This window comes from Oryzias latipes, chromosome 14 (genome assembly GCF_002234675.1).
Source record: "Oryzias latipes chromosome 14, ASM223467v1".
In the NCBI taxonomy this organism is placed as follows: domain Eukaryota; kingdom Metazoa; phylum Chordata; class Actinopteri; order Beloniformes; family Adrianichthyidae; genus Oryzias; species Oryzias latipes.
In genome coordinates, this window is record NC_019872.2 from 29,730,873 (window position 1) to 29,750,676 (window position 19,804).

Sequence of the window (19,804 nt, forward strand, 5' to 3'; positions counted from 1 at the left end):
CCTTTCTTATTATTGTGCGGTGGAAGGTTGTGGTGTTGCTGCTCGGTTTGTCTGTGCAGAATGGATCATTCATTACGGCTGAGCGGGCTGAGTGAGGCTTTTATCATCCGTAAACAGAGCAGGCTGGATTCAGGCCAGCTCCTCGCTCTTGCTGCTCTTGCAGTTTTCTGTGGCCTTTGCATTCAATGCAATCTTCTGGCATAAACTATGATGTATTGGAAGAAGAAACAGCCCAGTGAATAAAGGGAAACTGGGATTTAAGGAGTTTCCACGCGTGTTCTTGTTGAAAGACAAAAGTTCACTTTTCCTTTGTGGTCAACCTAAAAACAGATTTTCATCCGTTTTCTTCACCAGAAGCTCGTCTGAAACTTTCTATGATGAAGCAAGTGAAATGATGAAGTAATGCATCAGTTACCAAAGAGCCAAAGATGGCAGCTTGGTTGAGGATCCCCCCCCCCACACACACACACACACACACACACACATACACAAACTAAAACCCCACAACAGCATTTCAATATAAACCATATACGTACTTTAGCAGGAACAGCTGAAGTTCTCTGGACGTAACTGCTACAGGCCAGCCATCAGGAAACTCTGGGAAACAGAGTGCATTCTGGGAGAAAGACCATCATGAGCTTCTGGCGAGTTTTTGCATCAGGTCAGATTCGTCTCAAAGCACATCAGGTTCCCCATCAGCCCTCTAATGCAGCTCCAAGCCTTTACAGTATATTACCTCATTTACCCATAATTCCTAGCTGCCGGTGGATATTGTTTGAATAAACAAAATAACTCCCGGCTGACAGATGCTCTGAAATTCCAAGATGGTGGTTGTATTTTATAAATGTGTAGCCTTTGTTTCCTCTGCTCTCCTCATTCTGGACCTTTCTGTTATTCACCCCCCCCCCCTTCACCCCCTTATTCCCCGGTTCTTCTCTGCCTCACGGAGATGAGAATGGCGGCGAGGCCGCTGCATGCTTCATGAGCTCCTGATTGATTTTAGCGGCAGTCAACACAAAGCAGGAGACGGAACAGAAAGAGATGATGGAGAGAAGAGACAGAGAATTAAAGAAGAAACAAACTGCTGAGAGAAAGATGGATGGAAGAGAACAGGGGGGGCTGAAAAGTGAGGGATGTAGCTGCGCTCCAGGAAGCAACGGTGCAGAGAAGATATGAAGGGAGGAAGAAAGATGGCAAAGAGAAGCAACAAAGCTGGAAAGAAAGAACAATCAGAGAGGCGAAGACGACAGAAGGAGAGGGACGTTTATCAGGGTGATGAAATGGAGAGATCAGGATCAGATGGATGGAAGGAAAGGATGTTTGGGTTTAGGACTTTAGCAGCCTAAAGTCATGTTAAGACTGGCAGGTTATGGTAGCAATCCTTCAAAGAGACGTTTTCTTTTAGTTTTTAGTGACTTCCTGGATGAGTGATCCAAGCCTCCAGCTTTATTCAGTCTGACTGAAGAAACGGTGACTTTAGTTTGAGTCCAGCAGCAGGACCAACCTGGAGATGCTCTGATGGAGGACAGCCCTCCAACACTCCAGAGGTTTGCTTAAATAAACTCCTGATTTATTTAGCTGAAATCCGGATCCTCGCAGCTCTGCCTCTTTCATGATGTCGCCATGGGAACCGCAAAAACACAAGTCCAAAGAAAGAGGCTCCTTGGGCTTAGAGCTGGTCTTCTTGTTAACTCGGGTCCACAGACATCGGCTAGGAACCGTTTTTACAAGTCTTTGTATTTAGAAAATACATTTCTGACTAATGAAGGTAGTTTGATTCCTTTAAGATAAAGTCTTTTGTTTCCATTCCTACCCTGACCTAGAGGGTTTTGAACCAGCAGATGAAATACCAACACAACCAGGTTCAGTTTGGACATCAGGACGTCCTGCTGGGGAGGCCCTGCAGCAGACCCAACACAAGATGGAGAGATCATATGTAGACAGGCGAGGGAGGGAAACCATGTGAGAAGGACAGACAAAGGAGGAAAAAGGGACGAGGGAAAATCTGTTTTTAGAAATTCACGATGAAAATCCTCAGAGAGGAAATATTTTCCAGGAGGAAGTCAGAATAAAAACCCTGTGATGGCTTTTATCGATCCCACAGGTTTTGGTTTGTTCATGTTTATGAGGCAAACGTGTGGGGGGAGGGGGGAGCTGGAGAGCAGAGTGGTAAAGAGCTAAGTGGGGGGGGGGGGTGCTGTGTAAACGCTGGTGGGTGGTATCGATCCGAGGCTGTGGGCCGATCCACTGAACGGGAGATCAGGAGACCAGAGGAGGAGCACAGGACCACCGACGCTGGAGCACAGGGAGCAGCTCTCACCGCTTAGAGGTGGACGAACCAGGAGGTCCCATGAACCGAGTCCAGTCCAAAGGTCCAGATGCCTCTTCGGACTTTCCATCCACATTACAAAGCAGAACCTCACAGATGAAGTAATGATGTCACCAAACTGGTGGAACATGGAGCAGGTCGGTCTGGTTACACAGACTCATAACCAGGTAAATCCTCTCCGATCCAGGTTTGGTCCTGGTCCGATCCAGGTTTGGGCCTGGTCTGATCCAGATTTGGTCCTGGTCCGATCCAGATTTGGTCTTGGTCCGAATCCAGATTTGGTCCTGGTCCGATCCAGATTTGGTCCTGGTCTGATCCAGGTTTGGTCCTGGTCCGAATCCAGATTTGGTCCTGGTCCGATACAGATTTGGTCTTGTTCCGAATCCAGATTTGGTCCTGGTCTGACCCAGATTTGGTCCTGGTCTGATCCAGGTTTGGACCTGGTCTGATCCAGGTTTGAACGTGGTCCGATCCAGATTTGGTCTTGGTCCGATACAGGTTTGGTCCTGGTCTGATCCAGGTTTGGACCTGGTCTGGTTGTTGTCTCTTGCGACGCCGCCATGCCGCATTCTGAAGTACGTCCTTGTGTGAGGAACCACGTTTGGGTGCCGCACTCAAGCCAACCAAAGGAAGTCAGTTCAGCCGCCATTTATGCTCTATGAACGCCGCCATGTTGGGGCCAGACGGGCTCGGGAGATGCTGTCAATCAAGGTCAGACCACATGCTTTCATTGAGGCGTCTGATTGGTCAGTTTATAACTTGATTAACTGAAAATAGTAGTTTGCCATCTCTCGGTGGGTGGAGTGTCTCTCCCCCAGGTGGAGGAGTTTAAATACCTAGGGGTCTTGTTCACGAGTGAGGGAAGACCGGAGCGTGAGATTGACAGGCGGATCGGAGCGGCGTCCGTAGTCATGCGGTCGCTGTCTCGGTCCATTGTGTTGAAGAGAGAGCTGAGCCAATAAGCAAAACTCTCAATTTACCGCTCGATCTTCATTCCATTATTCACCAATGGTCATGAGCTCTGGTTCATGACCGAAAGAACGAGGTCCCGAACACAAGCGGCTGAAATGAGCTTCCTCCATGGGTGGCGGGGCGCTCCCTTAGAGATAGGGTGAGAAGCTCGGTCACCCGCGGAGAGCTTGCCTCTGGTGGGAGCTTGGCGCCAGTGTTCTGCAGCAGAGCCGCCATCAGTGCGTGAACGTGTGTGTGACTGTAAAGCGCTTTGGGCCTTGTAGGTAGAAAAGCGCTATATAAGTATACGCCATTTACGTCTGGGGGATTTTGGCTTCCTGGAGCCACTTCCTGGGGGTGGGGTCCCTCAGTCCACCTCCCATGTGCAGTCAATGCCTAAAACAGTTGGGATTATCCTCTTTGGCATCAATTCTCTTCTGCTAATAAGCAGCATTTTGAGTTTCCCTTTGTTTGTCTGTTGATGGGAATAAAAGCTTTAAACGTAATATTCAGTTCACATTAAGACTGTGCCGCACCTGTGCCGACGACCTTTGGCCATGAGGACAGATAGAAGATTGGACTCCCAGTCCGGTAAAAAGCCCAGTAACGACAGAATGGTGTCAGGAAGGCGGCGAGGAGCTTTCTCTTCTAATCCCACACAGCGCAGGGATTTCAGGCTCCTGTTTCATCTCAAAGCTGACATCCCTCCACTTTGCTCCAAATCCTGCCGCTCTGGTTCTAATCGATCCACAACCATGTAAACGTTTGCTTTCACCGCCGGCTCCTGGAAAACCTGGGAGTTTGGCGCCTGAAGCGCAGATTCTTGCAGACAGGAAGGACTTTCTGTTCCTGCAGTTCAGCCGGACAAACAAGCGTGAAGGAGAACACGTTTGCAGGATTTACTGAGGATGCTGGGAGTTTTTTGACGGCGTCTTCAGACAGTGGCTGAGAGGAAATCTGTTCAGAGAAAATTTTCCCTCCAAAGCTGCTGCAGCTGCTTCAGTCCAGGAGGAGAAACCATGTCTGTGGGGGTCTGACCTCTGACCTGGCTTTGACCCCGAACTGAAAAACCTCTTGGATTTTCTGTTCTGCAGCAACCTCTAGTTCTGCGAGATCGTTGAGTCTCTGTAACCTCCGCATGTGACGGTCCGATAGCGGAGGTGTCAGTTCCTTCCCTCTGAGCGGCGTGCTGCCCCACCAGCTGTGGTGTCTGAGCGCGCCGCTTGCCCACAGGTGTCTGGACGCCTGTCAGCATCAAACCTGCTGTGAAACTGGCTTAGTCATGGCCGCTGATCTGCAGCTGGTGCTGCCAGGACTTGATGCAGCGGAGCGGCTTAACAGCTGCGGCGTGGGCGGTGCCGTGCATGGACAGAAGGGCGAGGGACTGATGACGGAGCATCTGCCCCCCTCCCCCACAATACATCAGAGAGCAGCTCCATTCAGAGGGGCGGGTCAGGGATCAATGTTTTATTGATAGGTGATCGGTTCCAGATGAGTTCAGATCAAGATCGACCAGCAGAACGTCTCCAACCCCGCCGCCTCACGCTGCTCCAGCTGCTGCACGTCTGCTGAACGTTTCCAGAACTCAGAAAGGTTCTGGAGGAAAACCGTTTCCAGTCTGGAGCCTTCAGGTTGGAAGCTCCTCCCTCTGCGTCTTTGGGGTTAAAGATGAGCACTTAGGTTATGGTCTGTCACGAATGATCCATGTTCTCCGATGGTCTAGATGTGGCTTTCATGGTGTCACTCTGGGATCTCTGGTCCTTAATGCTGACCAGAGCCGTTTGGGTCGGCTGGTTCTGACCCTTCTCTCTCCGGTTTCTGTCATTCCAGGGGCTGAAGGTGCAGTGTTCAGTAAATCGGTGGAGACGCCACACGTGAGGGCGGAGCCATTCAAAGAGCTGCGGTGAGTGTGACCTCTCTCTTGTGGGGGGGTTCATAGGGGGGAGTCACACATGACAAAAGTGTTGTCAGGAAAACGGTTTCCAGGATGTTTTCTTCAGAACCAACAGTCCAAATCCTGCAGTCTCACTTCTCTCTTTGAATTTCTTCATGTTAGTTTGGAGACGAGGAACTCTGCTTAATAATAAAAATAATGGATTAGAGTTATCTGCTTTTCCAGTTCCTCCAGTGTGTCCATCATTCAATCATACTTGGTGATGGTAGCTACTGATGTACCACAGCTGGGGCAGACTGATGGGGGCGGGGCTGCCAGTACGGCGCCTCTGACCATCACCGGGATCATTCATACACATTTACACACCAGCGGGGCCACGCTGGAGGCAGGGGGGGTGGAGCGTTTAAACCAAAAAACACAACAAGAGTTGACTGGGGGGAGCAGGGATCGAACCGCCGACCCTCGATCATTGGCTGACCTGCTAACCGCCTGAGCCCCTGTCGCCCAATGAATTGTTTAATTCAATGAAATCCTCCCTGGCAAAGATCAGAATTGACTTTTGCAGTTTTCTGCTTAAGGTCCATGTATCCGGGGGGGGGGGCGTCCCTCCAATTACAAACTCAGCATCTTGACGCCTCGACCCCCCAGGAGGCAGAGAGGCTTGCCCCTGACAGAGAGAACAGGGATCAATGCCTCTTTTCTGTGGCTACTCTGCCAGCGATCTGTGGAAGATGATCAATAAGTTTATCTTTGGCAGAAGAAGACTCCCCCCCCCCCCCCCCCAGTCCGTTTGTCTGTCTTCAGAAACCGTCTGCAGGACCCAGCAGAACCGGCCTCCTTCACACGGAGACGGAAATGGTTCAGCTGGAAGGTTCCATTGTTAGGCTGGGGGGGTCTGTCCATACAGTGCATTTAACAACACCCCCCCGTACGTAAAAAAGTAATCAAACACGACTTGAGGTTTTTTTCTTTCTATAAAATAAAGAAATGCTTTTTTTGTGAGGATAAACTCATCATTTTATTTCTGGGCGGAGCCTGAAAGCTTCATCAGAACTAAAACAGACGTGACCGAAAACCTGTCTTATGTCACGACGAAGGAGGAGGAGGAGGAGCAGACGAAGAAAACGGACGAAGGGAACGTGATGAGCACTGCAGGTCGTCTGCAGACGCGTCACGGTATTTCTGCTCGCCACCAGATGCTGACTCAGTGGGGGGGGCTTCTCAGCTGATTCTTTAGAAGGCCGGTCTGATATCTGCAGCTTCATCGTCCTCTGCTGGAAGTTACGGAAAGCTTTACTCAATCTTCTGCCCCCCCTCCCTGCTATCTCTAACTTTTACAGCCCCATTCATCTTCACCCCCCTCCCCCTCTTGTCTGTATTCTGAGAAGTCTCTTGACACGTCTCAACTCCGCGTTGGCCCTTAACCCTCAGCACTGTTGACCTTAAGGTCAAAGCTCACCTCCACCGTCAGTGGACTTCAGCCGTGACGACGACCTGCTGAATTCCAGCGCCAACGGAGGATATGGGGGGGGGGGGGGGGTGTTGATCTCTGAGAGGAAATGAGATTGTGGCAGTCGTTAAAAGAAACAGGAATGACGGCGAAGAAACGCCAGCAGAAAGGTGATGAATGTGATAAACAACAAGAGGAAGACGCAGAGCGGCGCCGCCGCCTTCTGTGGATCCCAACATGAGAACAAGACGCCGCTTCAATTTGTGAGCTTGTAAAAATAAAACAAAGGAGAGACGCAGAGATTTCATCACCAGACCCCCAAGGAGCATGGCGGGGGGGGGCTTTAAGAAGGAGTGATGGTGAGACGCAGCCCCTTTATTTCTGTACTTAGACGATAAAAACACCTCTGAGCCTCTGCCAACATCCACAGCCCCCCCCTCCTCCCCCAGATGAGATTCAACATAAACCATTAAATTAGGAACCCCTAGAAACGACTTCCTAGCTACCACAACATGAAAGTAACTGTGAAGAGGCCGGACTGGAAGACAGGAAGACGAAGGCCCGGTTCTGATGAGACACCAGAGGGTCGCAAACAGGCTTAGTGTTAATAATGACCTGCTACAGACGGACCCAATCACACAGTCCACTGGAATCAATATCTGCCCCCCTCAAAGGGCTGAGGTCAGGAGGTCAAAGGGGAGGAGTTTTACTTTGAAAACCACTAGAGAGATCTTTGTCCATTCATGGTGATGATCCCAATACTCCTCTGTTCCTCCTTGTCTGATCCTGAAAATAAAAAAACAGTTTTACCTTTTGTTTAAAAGTGAAATTATTTACGCCTGAAGTTAAACTAAAGTAACTTTTGGGTTTTATTAGGATTAAGTGAAATGAAAGAATTACAGAATGAATATTTATTCTCTGTGGTCGTCCTTTTCTTTGTAATTTGTCTTAAGTGCATGTCGGGTAGTTTTTGCGTCAGGTAATTTTTGCGTTACTTAGTTTTTGCGTCGGGTAGTTTTTGCGTTAGGGAGTTTTTGCGTTAATAATAATAATAATAATAATAACTTTATTTGTATAGCACCTTTCCAGATAAAAATCACAAAGTGCTTCACAGTACAACACGATAAAACAACAGTAAAACACAGTAAAAACACATGTTAAAAATAAATTAAGAAAAAGCTATTTTAAAAAGATATGTTTTTAGCTGCTTTTTAAAAGTTAGGGATTTTTTGTGTCGGGTCGTTTTTGCGTTACTTAGTTTTTGCGTCGGGTTGTTTTTGCGTTAGGGAGTTTTTGTGTCGGGTCGTTTTTGCGTTACTTAGTTTTTGCGTCGGGTTGTTTTTGTGTTGGGTAGTTTTTGTGTCGGGCAGTTTTTGTGTTGGGTAGTTTTTGTGTTGGGTAGTTTTTGCGTCGGGCAGCTTTTGTGTTGGGTAGTTTTTGTGTTGGGTAGTTTTTGCGTCGGGAAGATTTTGTGTTGGGTAGTTTTTGTGTTGGGTAGTTTTTGCGTCGGGTAGTTTTTGTGTTGGGGAAGTTTTTGTCTCGGGTAGTTTTTGTGTTCGGGTAGTTTTTGCGTCGGGTAGTTTTTGTGTTGGGGAAGTTTTTGTCTCGGGTAGTTTTTGTGTTGGGTAGTTTTTGCGTCAGGTAGTTTTTGTGTTGGGTAGTTTTTGCGTTGGATAGTTTTTGCGTCGGGCAGCTTTTGTGTTGGGTAGTTTTTGTGTTGGGTAGTTTTTGCGTCGGGAAGTTTTTGTGTTGGGTAGTTTTTGTGTTGGGTAGTTTTTGCGTCGGGTAGTTTTTGTGTTGGGGAAGTTTTTGTCTCGGGTAGTTTTTGTGTTCGGGTAGTTTTTGGGTCGGGTAGTTTTTGTGTTGGGGAAGTTTTTGTCTCGGGTTGTTTTTGTGTTGGGTAGTTTTTGTGTCGGGCAGTTTTTGTGTTGGGTAGTTTTTGTGTTGTGTAGTTTTTGCGTCGGGAAGTTTTTGTGTTGGGTAGTTTTTGTGTTGGGTAGTTTTTGTGTTGGGTAGTTTTTGCGTCGGGAGGTTTTTGTGTTGGGTAGTTTTTGTGTTGGGTAGTTTTTGCGTCGGGTAGTTTTTGTGTTGGGGAAGTTTTTGTCTCGGGTAGTTTTTGTGTTCGGGTAGTTTTTGCGTCGGGTAGTTTTTGTGTCGGGTAGTTTTTGCGTCGGGTAGTTTTTGCGTCGGGTAGTTTTTGCGTCGGGTAGTTTTTGTGTTGGGTAGTTTTTGCGTCGGGCAGCTTTTGTGTTGGGTAGTTTTTGTGTTGGGTAGTTTTTGCGTCGGGTAGTTTTTGTGTTGGGTAGTTTTTGTGTTGGGTAGTTTTTGCGGCGGGCAGCTTTTGTGTTGGGTAGTTTTTGTGTTGGGTAGTTTTTGTGTTGGGTAGTTTTTGCGTTACTTAGTTTTTGCGTCGGGTTGTTTTTGCGTTAGGGAGTTTTTGTGTCGGGTCGTTTTTGCGTTACTTAGTTTTTGCGTCGGGTTGTTTTTGTGTTGGGTAGTTTTTGTGTCGGGCAGTTTTTGTGTTGGGTAGTTTTTGTGTTGGGTAGTTTTTGCGTCGGGCAGCTTTTGTGTTGGGTAGTTTTTGTGTTGGGTAGTTTTTGCGTCGGGAAGATTTTGTGTTGGGTAGTTTTTGTGTTGGGTAGTTTTTGCGTCGGGTAGTTTTTGTGTTGGGGAAGTTTTTGTCTCGGGTAGTTTTTGTGTTCGGGTAGTTTTTGCGTCGGGTAGTTTTTGTGTTGGGGAAGTTTTTGTCTCGGGTAGTTTTTGTGTTGGGTAGTTTTTGCGTCAGGTAGTTTTTGTGTTGGGTAGTTTTTGCGTTGGATAGTTTTTGCGTCGGGCAGCTTTTGTGTTGGGTAGTTTTTGTGTTGGGTAGTTTTTGCGTCGGGAAGTTTTTGTGTTGGGTAGTTTTTGTGTTGGGTAGTTTTTGCGTCGGGTAGTTTTTGTGTTGGGGAAGTTTTTGTCTCGGGTAGTTTTTGTGTTCGGGTAGTTTTTGGGTCGGGTAGTTTTTGTGTTGGGGAAGTTTTTGTCTCGGGTTGTTTTTGTGTTGGGTAGTTTTTGTGTCGGGCAGTTTTTGTGTTGTGTAGTTTTTGCGTCGGGAAGTTTTTGTGTTGGGTAGTTTTTGTGTTGGGTAGTTTTTGTGTTGGGTAGTTTTTGCGTCGGGAGGTTTTTGTGTTGGGTAGTTTTTGTGTTGGGTAGTTTTTGCGTCGGGTAGTTTTTGTGTTGGGGAAGTTTTTGTGTTGGGTAGTTTTTGCGTCGGGAGGTTTTTGTGTTGGGTAGTTTTTGTGTTGGGTAGTTTTTGTGTCGGGCAGTTTTTGTGTTGGGTAGTTTTTGTGTTCGGGTAGTTTTTGCGTCGGGTAGTTTTTGTGTCGGGTAGTTTTTGCGTCGGGTAGTTTTTGCGTCGGGTAGTTTTTGCGTCGGGTAGTTTTTGTGTTGGGTAGTTTTTGCGTCGGGCAGCTTTTGTGTTGGGTAGTTTTTGTGTTGGGTAGTTTTTGCGTCGGGAAGTTTTTGTGTTGGGTAGTTTTTGTGTTGGGTAGTTTTTGCGTCGGGTAGTTTTTGTGTTGGGGAAGTTTTTGTCTCGGGTAGTTTTTGTGTTCGGGTAGTTTTTGCGTCGGGTAGTTTTTGTGTTGGGGAAGTTTTTGTGTTGGGTAGTTTTTGTGTTGGGTAGTTTTTGCGTCGGGTAGTTTTTGCGTCGGGTAGTTTTTGTGTTGGGTAGTTTTTGCGTTGGGTAGTTTTTGCGTCGGGCAGCTTTTGTGTTGGGTAGTTTTTGTGTTGGGTAGTTTTTGCTTCGGGTAGTTTTTGTGTTGGGTAGTTTTTGCGGCGGGCAGCTTTTGTGTTGGGTAGTTTTTGTGTTGGGTAGTTTTTGCGTCGGGTAGTTTTTGTGTTGGGTAGTTTTTGTGTTGGGTAGTTTTTGCGTCGGGCAGCTTTTGTGTTGGGTAGTTTTTGTGTTGGGTAGTTTTTGCGTCGGGCAGCTTTTGTGTTGGGTAGTTTTTGCGTCGGGCAGCTTTTGTGTTGGGTAGTTTTTGCGTCGGGCAGCTTTTGTGTTGGGTAGTTTTTGTGTTGGGTAGTTTTTGCGTCGGGTAGTTTTTGTGTTGGGTAGTTTTTGTGTTGGGTAGTTTTTGCGGCGGGCAGCTTTTGTGTTGGGTAGTTTTTGTGTTGGGTAGTTTTTGTGTTGGGTAGTTTTTGCGTCGGGCAGCTTTTGTGTTGGGTAGTTTTTGTGTTGGGTAGTTTTTGCGTCGGGTAGTTTTTGTGTTGGGGAAGTTTTTGTGTTGGGTAGTTTTTGCGTCGGGCAGCTTTTGTGTTGGGTAGTTTTTGTGTTGGGTAGTTTTTGCGTTGGGCAGCTTTTGTGTTGGGTAGTTTTTGTGTTGGGTAGTTTTTGCGTCGGGCAGCTTTTGTGTTGGGTAGTTTTTGCGTCGGGCAGCTTTTGTGTTGGGTAGTTTTTGTGTTGGGTAGTTTTTGCTTCGGGTAGTTTTTGTGTTGGGTAGTTTTTGTGTTGGGTAGTTTTTGCGGCGGGCAGCTTTTGTGTTGGGTAGTTTTTGTGTTGGGTAGTTTTTGCTTCGGGTAGTTTTTGTGTTGGGTAGTTTTTGCGGCGGGCAGCTTTTGTGTTGGGTAGTTTTTGTGTTGGGTAGTTTTTGCGTCGGGTAGTTTTTGTGTTGGGTAGTTTTTGTGTTGGGTAGTTTTTGCGTCGGGCAGCTTTTGTGTTGGGTAGTTTTTGTGTTGGGTAGTTTTTGCGTCGGGCAGCTTTTGTGTTGGGTAGTTTTTGTGTTGGGTAGTTTTTGCGTCGGGCAGCTTTTGTGTTGGGTAGTTTTTGTGTTGGGTAGTTTTTGCGTCGGGTAGTTTTTGCGTCGGGTAGTTTTTGCGTCGGGTAGTTTTTGCGTCGGGTAGTTTTTGTGTTGGGTAGTTTTTGTGTTGGGTAGTTTTTGCGTCGGGTAGTTTTTGCGTCGGGTAGTTTTTGCGTCGGGTAGTTTTTGTGTTGGGTAGTTTTTGTGTTTGGGTTATGGTTAGTCCCATAAATTCTGACTTTGGTTCTAAATGCAGCAATAATCCCGACAGAATTTAAAGGCTTCGGTCCAACGCTTTGGTGATAAAATGTGAGCTGTTGTTGCACACAGTAGTGAAGCTTGCCAGCCCTTAACTGTGTGCTGTTACCGTGACAACAGCACAGGAGCATCAGGTGTGTGGTGTTTTGCCAGGCGGCCGGTTGGTGCCAGTTCTGATGGTGTGTAAATGGTGAAGAGCTCAGAGCTTCGGTTGTTTCTGAATCTTGCAGTCTCAGGGAGAACTTTCCGGGATGTTCTGATCCATCTCATATCCCTGCAGGCTGCTGGGAAAGGTTCTCCTGAAACGGGCTGGGATGCATCCGAGTTTATGTGCGGTTTCCACTGACACAGCTGTGTTTTCCCAGGCTGGAGTCTCCCACCCGCTCCCTGCTGATGGAGGCTCCCAAAGGGGTGGAGATCCAGGCGGAAGCCGGAGACATCCGGGCCATCTGCAGGAACGAGCTGCGGCTGGAGTCCAAAGACGGAGAGGTGAGCCGTACGTCCAGAAGACGGAACACAGCAGAACCCAAAGCTTGTTCTCCTCACTGAATAGAACCAGCCAAAAACACCACTGTACTTTGGTACTTTAGGGGCTTCCTGCCCTCCGTTGCCATGGCTACCATAAGTACAGGTAATCAGCGGAGTGAGGGGTTTAAATGATCTGAAGTGGACCTTCATTCAGCTGATAAGGTCCCAGATTTCAGAACATTATTGATCCATCATTCCTTCCTGCAATCTGGGAGTTGGTTTTCTTCGAACCAGAGGGAGTCTGAGTTTATTCTGCATGTAACGCCTCCTATTGGACGAGAATCAAGGTCAGAGGTCAAGATCTGGAGGACAGATTTAGAACAACGTGAATCATGTTTGCGCTGCGAAGGAAAATGTTGTCTCCTCCACGGATTGGTGGTGGTTGCCATGGCAACAGCTTACATGAGTTTAAACCAAGACTTTCTGCAATTGTGAGGAATTTGGAAAAGCTTCAGTCTACAGTTTTCTATCAGTCAGAGCTTCATGAACTGATCAATATAATCTGATTTAATCCGGATTATTCCAATAAAACCATTTTATCTGTATGGTAAATGGCGCATACGTGTAAAAGGCTTTCTACCTTCCTTGAAGGCCCAAAGCGCTTTACAGTCACACACAGTCACACACTGATGGCGGCTCTGCTGTATGGACGAACACTGGCGCCTTCCTTCCACTGTGGGGTTCAGTGTCTTGCCCAAGGACACTTCAACACCTGTCGGGCAAGGCGGACATCCAACCTGCAATCTTCAGATCAGGGGCCGACCGCTGCACCACGGCCACCCCTTTACTGATGTACAGATGACATGGCAGGTTTTTAATCCAAGCCAACGGTGATGGAAGGCTAAGAAGAATCCTCCAGCAGAACCGGACCCCCGTAAGGGGGCGGGGCATCTGACAAAGGTTAACATTTAGGCCGCCATTTTGGTGAGGTCTGTGAGGAGGTTTGGTGGTTTTTGGAGTTTTGCTGAAAAATCCATCTTTTATCTTGAACACTAATTAAAGGTTTGTCAAGTTCTGGTTCTGGTGAGTTTTCAAAGAGACTGAAGGGTCCAATTCTGAGGAGAAATGTATGTAAATGAAGGAGTCCAGACAGAACAGCTTTCTGGTGATGAGAAAACTCCTCACTGCACCCCCCTACAGCTTGGTCCCGCCCACATTCTGCAGACGGGTCGGCGTCATGTCGCTCAGCAGAACCTCCTTTTTTTCCTTCTTGAACTGCACTCATTCTCCGTCTTTTCCTCCTCTTTCTCTCTCCTGCCCCCCCCCCATCAGTCCAAATATGGCGGTGGGGGGTGCAGATAAACAGATTTCCCTCCCCCAGTCTGACGTGTCATTGCTGTTAGAGCCAGTAGAGGATTTCAAAATAAAACTACTTCCTCCGTTAATAACGACGGCTGATGGGCTGGGGGGGTGAAGGTGACCCCCAACCCACCTAGGTGTAATTAAATCATCGTCGCAGCCTCGCCTGCTCGCCGTCTCCTCGTGGATTCATGGCCGTGTGGTCAGAAATGAAATGTGGGGGCGGAGCCAATAATTACTCACCCTCCATTAGTGCTGCAGATGTCTATTAGTCAAACTCCGACTTACAGCCAAGCTCGCCGTCTTGATCCGGACGCCGCAGCAGCAGGGACAGAGCCGTTCTGCTGTTAGACGCCACAGACACGCCAACCGGATCAGAACCAGCTGTGGTCCTCATCAGCAGTCCTGAGGACACGGCTTCTGTGTGGACAGGAAGTCTGTCTGCACATGCTCAGTGCGGATCACTGCCACTCTGCATTTGGGTCAGCTGCTGCCTCGTTCACGACTCCAATCTGGACTTTCCTTCAGATTCTGTAAAATGTCTGTTGAAGCTCCGCCTTGTTGTCTCTGCAGTGGACCAATCAGACGTCAGCGTTGGAGCTCAGGTGTCTGACAGGTGAAGCCCATTCCTCGCTTCTTCCAGCATCTTTAGGGGTGAAGTTTTCATCTCGAGGAATAAGCCAGACCTCCGGGAAGCTCCACCCCCTCCTCTTTTGGAGCAGGTTTTGCTGGTCTGTGGCCTGCCCCTCTCCTCCTGGGGAGGGGGGCAGCTGTCCAGGGGGTCAGATGCTTTAAAAAGGTTCTAGGTCAGTTCCTGCTGAGACCCCCAGAGGCGCCTGTAATTGCTCTTTTACCCTCCTCTGGCTGAAGAGCTGCTCCTCCCAGAGGCAGCAGGAGTTCTGCTCCTGCATCAGCCCCCATGGGGAGGGGGGGTTTCTGTGAAATTAGGGAGGAGACCAAAAATGAATTATGGGATGCTCTGCTGTTTTTTTCTCTGGAGTCTGCAGTTTTTCTGCTCTTTTTTTCTATTTCTGCTTTATGGCGACAAAATGAATCCAATTTGAGTCTGTTCCTGCGGTTCCCCGTGCAGGAGGGAACCACCATCATGCAGTTCCCTCAGGGCTGATGCCCCCCCCCCCATCAGCCGCACAGATGCAGGTGATGAGAACCGACAGGTACATCACCAGAGTGTCAGGTTACATTCATGACAGCAAAGGAGTTCCATCACAGAAACGTTCTCACACGTCAGAACCTGGAGGACAGGCGGCTGTGGTTCCTTCAGAACTTCACATAAATGGTCTGAGCCGAAGTACGTCTACATCTGACTCCAGATCATCTTCCAACCATCAGTAGTTTTTCGGGAAGTTACACTGAGAACAAACCTGGTTCTCTGTAGAAAAACACCTGAGCCGCTACAAGAACATACCAGAACTTCTCTTCAAAGAAAAAGACCCAAAGCCAGCCCACACCATAATAGTGCCTCCACAGATCTAAGTTTCTGCTGATCTGGTTTCACTTCACAGACAAATGAACAGTTTGTCCTGATTTTACCTGGCGTTCTTGTCAGAAACGTTCCGTCTTTGACTGAAGTTCATCTAAACAGCTGAGCTTTGAAAACATCTCAGTAACCATGGGAACCGTCTCTGGACTCCCTCTCTCAGTTCTTCCAACCCTAGCCTTTACTGTGTGGTTGGTGTCTCTGGTTACCTGAAGCAGGTGAGTTTCTCCAGGAGGGGGCAGAAAGGACGGCGGCAGAGGAACCGCGGGTTCATTATTGTATATCAGCGCGAGCGTTCCTAAAGGTTCGTTCCCCCGTTGGTGACGTTGCTGTTCTCTGTTCCCCATGCAGATCGCTCTGGACGCTCAGTGGATCCGCCTGCTGAGGCTGCCGGAGGGAAAGGCCTCCACCGGATCCTTGTCTTCAGGGACCAGGCAGACTGTCTACGAGGTTTGCGTTTGCCCCAACGGGAGGCTTTTTCTGTCCCAGGCCGGTACCGGATCCACCTGCCAGATCAACAACAACGTCTGCCTCTAGGACCGCTCCGAATCTGAACGGATTCCCACGGAGACCGCCAGAGCTGGACGCTAACCCTTCCAGACGCTCACGCTCAGACCTTCTGGATTCCCGCTGCAGGCTGGCGCCAACACTTCCACGCAAACGCAGGACTGCAGCAGCTGTTTGACGTGGAGACGGTTCCCGTCCGCTGGAACCAACACACAAATGGCAGAGATTTATCCACACATACTGATCTGTTCCCCTCTTCAGAACCAGAACCAGCAAGGTGATCACCATGGCAACGGCTCCTGGTTCTCCTGCCTCCATCGTCAACACCTCCTTCTATTTGGAAGCTCATTTCAAACCAACTGCAGTCCATGAACCGTAGCTGGTGTCAGTCGGATCAGAACATTTTGAAGGGGTTCTCGGAGTCAAACACGCCAGAAAAAACGTGATGCATTCAGGCCCTAAAGGAATTTACAGCTGTAGTTCAACAAAGCCTTCAGCCTTTTATAGACCTCAAGATTAAACCTTTTAAAGAAATTCTAACTTTTCTGACCGTAGTTATTCTTAAAACACGTCATTGTCTGACCTCTAAGACAACAAACAACCTTTAAAACATTTTTACAGAGAAAATGTCACAAACTGCTGCCTGTTATCAGGCATTCAGGTCGTTTAAATCAAACTAACCTGTATTTACTCACCTGTGGCTCCACCTGACCACCGTTTGTTGGTTTGGTTTTAGTCATGAAGCCTAACAGACTAATGAAGCGATGCTTTTTCAACCTTCTTCAACCATCATGGAGACTCTAATGTCAATCACATAGTTAAAAAATGTTCTATATGCATTTGCAAGGTTGACATTAAGGATTTAAAGGAAATGTAGGAAGATGTCATCAGCATAGAGTCAGACTTCCTGATCCAGATCCAAACTTTAGAAAAACGGCAAATCCTGAAATCTCAGCTCAGTAAAATGTTAACGTTTAGTCACTGAAGCTAACAATGAAACAAAACTAGCTAAATAAATTCTGGAGTTGCTATTTCCCAGGTACAGTGAATGCAGCATGATTTTGCTTTGAGGTTGGGTGGAGTCATGAGGTGTTTGCAGGTTCAAGTTACCTGTTCTACCTGGAGAGGTGATGCAGCTGTCCCTCTAGAAAACACAGTTAACATCAGAATCCCGCTGAAAACGGAGATCAGCTAACGCTAACGGTCCCTCACAGCTGGGAGGGGCCTTCTGAACAGGTTTCCTGTTGGGCTTCTGCTTCCTGCTCGGTTTTTGGCCCCGGCTGTTGGTCCTGGTGTCGTCCATCCGCATGTTTGGTTCCGACTGAACCTCTGCAGGTTTAGAAGTCCGACGTCTGAGTTCCTCTAAACTCCAGAACATCAAAGATCCGTTTGCAGAAAAAGTCTTCAGGTTTCGAAGCTCAAACGTCGTTTTCTGCTTTTATCGGTTCTGAAAGGAAGTGATGAGTCATGGTGCAGACGACACTCTAGTCTCATGAACGTCCATCAGATCGCAGACGTCTCATTTGGCGCCACGCCCCGTCAGGAAAAGGAGGCGGGGTGTTCACCTTGTTTGTTTCTGGTTCTGAAACCTGGAATCAGGCGGGCCGCTCTGTTGGGGGGGGGACCTGTGCCTTACGTCGATGCACTCGTGGCAAGAATAAGAAGCACATCACATGGACTCCTTTGGCGTCCAGCCGTCACCGCCATCTGCTTTGAGTTGGCCTTCATCAGACTCCGCCTCCTGTGAATGCAAAGACCTTCAGCGGCCTCTGTCCCCGCCCACAGAGGGAGGGGACACCCGCCGGCGCTTTCTGTTAGTCATCACCCACTGTTTGTGGTATGCAGTGATGTCTGAAGATGAAGATGTCTCATCCCGTGCTCCTGTGGTCCATCTGTCTACGATCTATGCATGTTGACCTTTTTTACACATCAGTCGGCTCAAATGTTTCCAGGTTAGAAACCTGCACACCTTTGTGTCTGTGACAGTTACCTCTGAAACCTGCAGCCAGACGCCGTCTGGCTTCACGGCGTTTCTGTTCTCCAGCACCAAACCGCCTCTGGTGCCGTCAGGCTGCTGCAGGAGGAAGTTTCAGAAATGTTTTCCTTTTCCCGCCCGGCGTGCAGCTTTGCTCCCATCTTCTGCAAATGTTAGAGAGGCGTCCGCCTGTCACGCCAGTCATGTCAGTTTCCACGTCACCAGGAGTTGCAGGAAACATCCAAAGTTCTGGCCGTTAAAAAAATGCCAATAGACGATAATCTGACTCCAGTTTCAGCCAAAGTTCCTTCAAGAAAATGTCCAGCAGCAGTTCAGGTTCCTCTGTTTGCTCACAGTTCCTGCTTCAGATTCATGTGTGCCTCTATGGTTCTCCTCCTCCTCTCTTTGGTTCTCCTCTTCCTCCTCTCTTTGGTTCTCCTCCTCCTCTCTATGGTTCTCCTCCTCCTCCTCTCTTTGGTTCTCCTCCTCCTCCTCTCTATGGTTCTCCTCCTCCTCTCTTTGGTTCTCCTCCTCCTCCTCTCTATGGTTCTCCTCCTCCTCTCTTTGGTTCTCCTACTCCTCTCTATGGTTCTCCTCCTCCTCCTCTCTATGGTTCTCCTCCTCCTCCTCTCTTTGGTTCTCCTCCTCCTCCTCTCTATGGTTCTCCTCCTCCTCTCTTTGGTTCTCCTCCTCCTCCTCTCTATGGTTCTCCTCCTCCTCTCTTTGGTTCTCCTACTCCTCTCTATGGTTCTCCTCCTCCTCTCTTTGGTTCTCCTCTTCCTCCTCTCTATGGTTCTCCTCCTCCTCTCTTTGGTTCTCCTCCTCCTCCTCTCTATGGTTCTCCTCCTCCTCTCTTTGGTTCTACTCCTCCTCTCTATGGTTCTCCTCCTCCTCCTCTCTTTGGTTCTCCTCCTCCTCCTCTCTTTGGTTCTCCTCCTCCTCCTCTCTATGGTTCTCCTCCTCCTCTCTTTGGTTCTCCTCCTCCTCTCTTTGGTTCTCCTCCTCCTCTCTATGGTTCTCCTCCTCCTCTCTTTGGTTCTCCTCCTCCTCCCTGTGGTTCTCCGCCTCCTCTCTATGGTTCTCCTCCTCCTCCTCTCTTTGGTTCTCCTCCTCCTCTCTATGCAGTGATGAAAGTCTTCCGGGAATTCCCGGAAATCCGGGTTTTTGAGCAAACCGAACGTACTTTCCGGGAAATAAAGACCTGATCTCTACGGACAAATCGCTTTCCGGATTAGAAAATGGTCTGAAATAAGCTAATTTTAGCTTTATTTTCTATATTTCTCCGCAGATCGCTTCCTCTATGGTCGTGGCCATCTTTCGTCTTCCCGGCCTAATTGACCAATGACGGGACGTTTTAGTTGCTTTCGGATGCGTCGACGGGTCTGATTGGCTCTGTCTGCACCACGTGGTCAGCGTGACTCGCTTCCCTAGAGACCAAAACTGGCGGACCCACGCTAAACTTTCACAAACACATCTGAAGAGTTTGCGATCAAATTTGTGTTAAAATAATGGCAGGCATCGTCATTATTGAGCGTGGTCACGACCTCAGTTGTGAGAAGACGATAAAAAACAAATTGAAGTGGTCTTGGCTGGAAAAAAAAAAAAAGATTTTTAAGGTAGTGTAGGTCAAATACTTTTTTGTGTAAAATAATCTCAAAACCACATTTTGAAATAATTTCAATTTTAGTTTTGAGTTTCAGTTTTTATTTTGAATACATTTCTCTATCTAATTTATTTGTATTTCCTAATTACCATGATTTAGTTCAGTATAGTTAACATTAATTATAAGTATTTGATGGTTTGGACCCGCACTCCCTTAAAAAATAATGTTTACAATGTTTAGCTTAGTTTGTATGTTTGTTTTGATATTTCCCAGATTACTTAGTATTGGTGTTAAAGAATTGATGTATTATGTTATAGAATTATAGTTTAAAGCAGATCCCATATTTTGATGTAATTATAGTTTGAGAAAACAGTGCAAGTGGATGTTGTACATCAGTCATTTCTAAAGCAGAAATAATGTATAAATAACTGAGGTATTTTCATAGAATATCATAGTTACTGGTGTTCTTTTTGCCATTTGGGGCTTTGATGTTACTATATTTTAGCAATTGTATGTTTTGCAGCTTTAAGGAAAAGCGTAGATTGTAGGATTGTGTTACTTTGAGCAATTTTCCAAATTCTTTTTTAGGACCAGCAAGTCCTTAATGGAGAGTCAAACTAGGGGTTTGAATGACAAATCATGATGCTCCAATTAGTCTTAGTTTCTTGATAAAGAAGTGAATAACTAGCTGCCAGAATGCACCAGAATGCATCTAAGACCACGTATTTTTCCAAAAT

General features: G+C 47.6%; 1 protein-coding gene across 6 annotated transcripts in view; it reads left to right on the top strand.

Moving 5' to 3' along the window:
- sgcd (sarcoglycan delta) overlaps positions 1-17,376 on the top strand; it is a 198,058-nt gene extending 180,682 nt beyond the window's left edge. For all 6 annotated transcript variants that reach the window (XM_023962866.1, XM_023962869.1, XM_023962865.1 and 3 more), the window contains 3 exons: positions 5,111-5,183; positions 12,023-12,146; positions 15,334-17,376. In XM_023962866.1, the coding sequence (XP_023818634.1) occupies positions 5,111-5,183; positions 12,023-12,146; positions 15,334-15,519 (383 nt within the window). In that variant the 3' untranslated portion in view covers positions 15,520-17,376. The remainder of the gene's footprint in view (positions 1-5,110; positions 5,184-12,022; positions 12,147-15,333) is intronic.
- Positions 17,377-19,804: the final 2,428 nt, after the last annotated feature.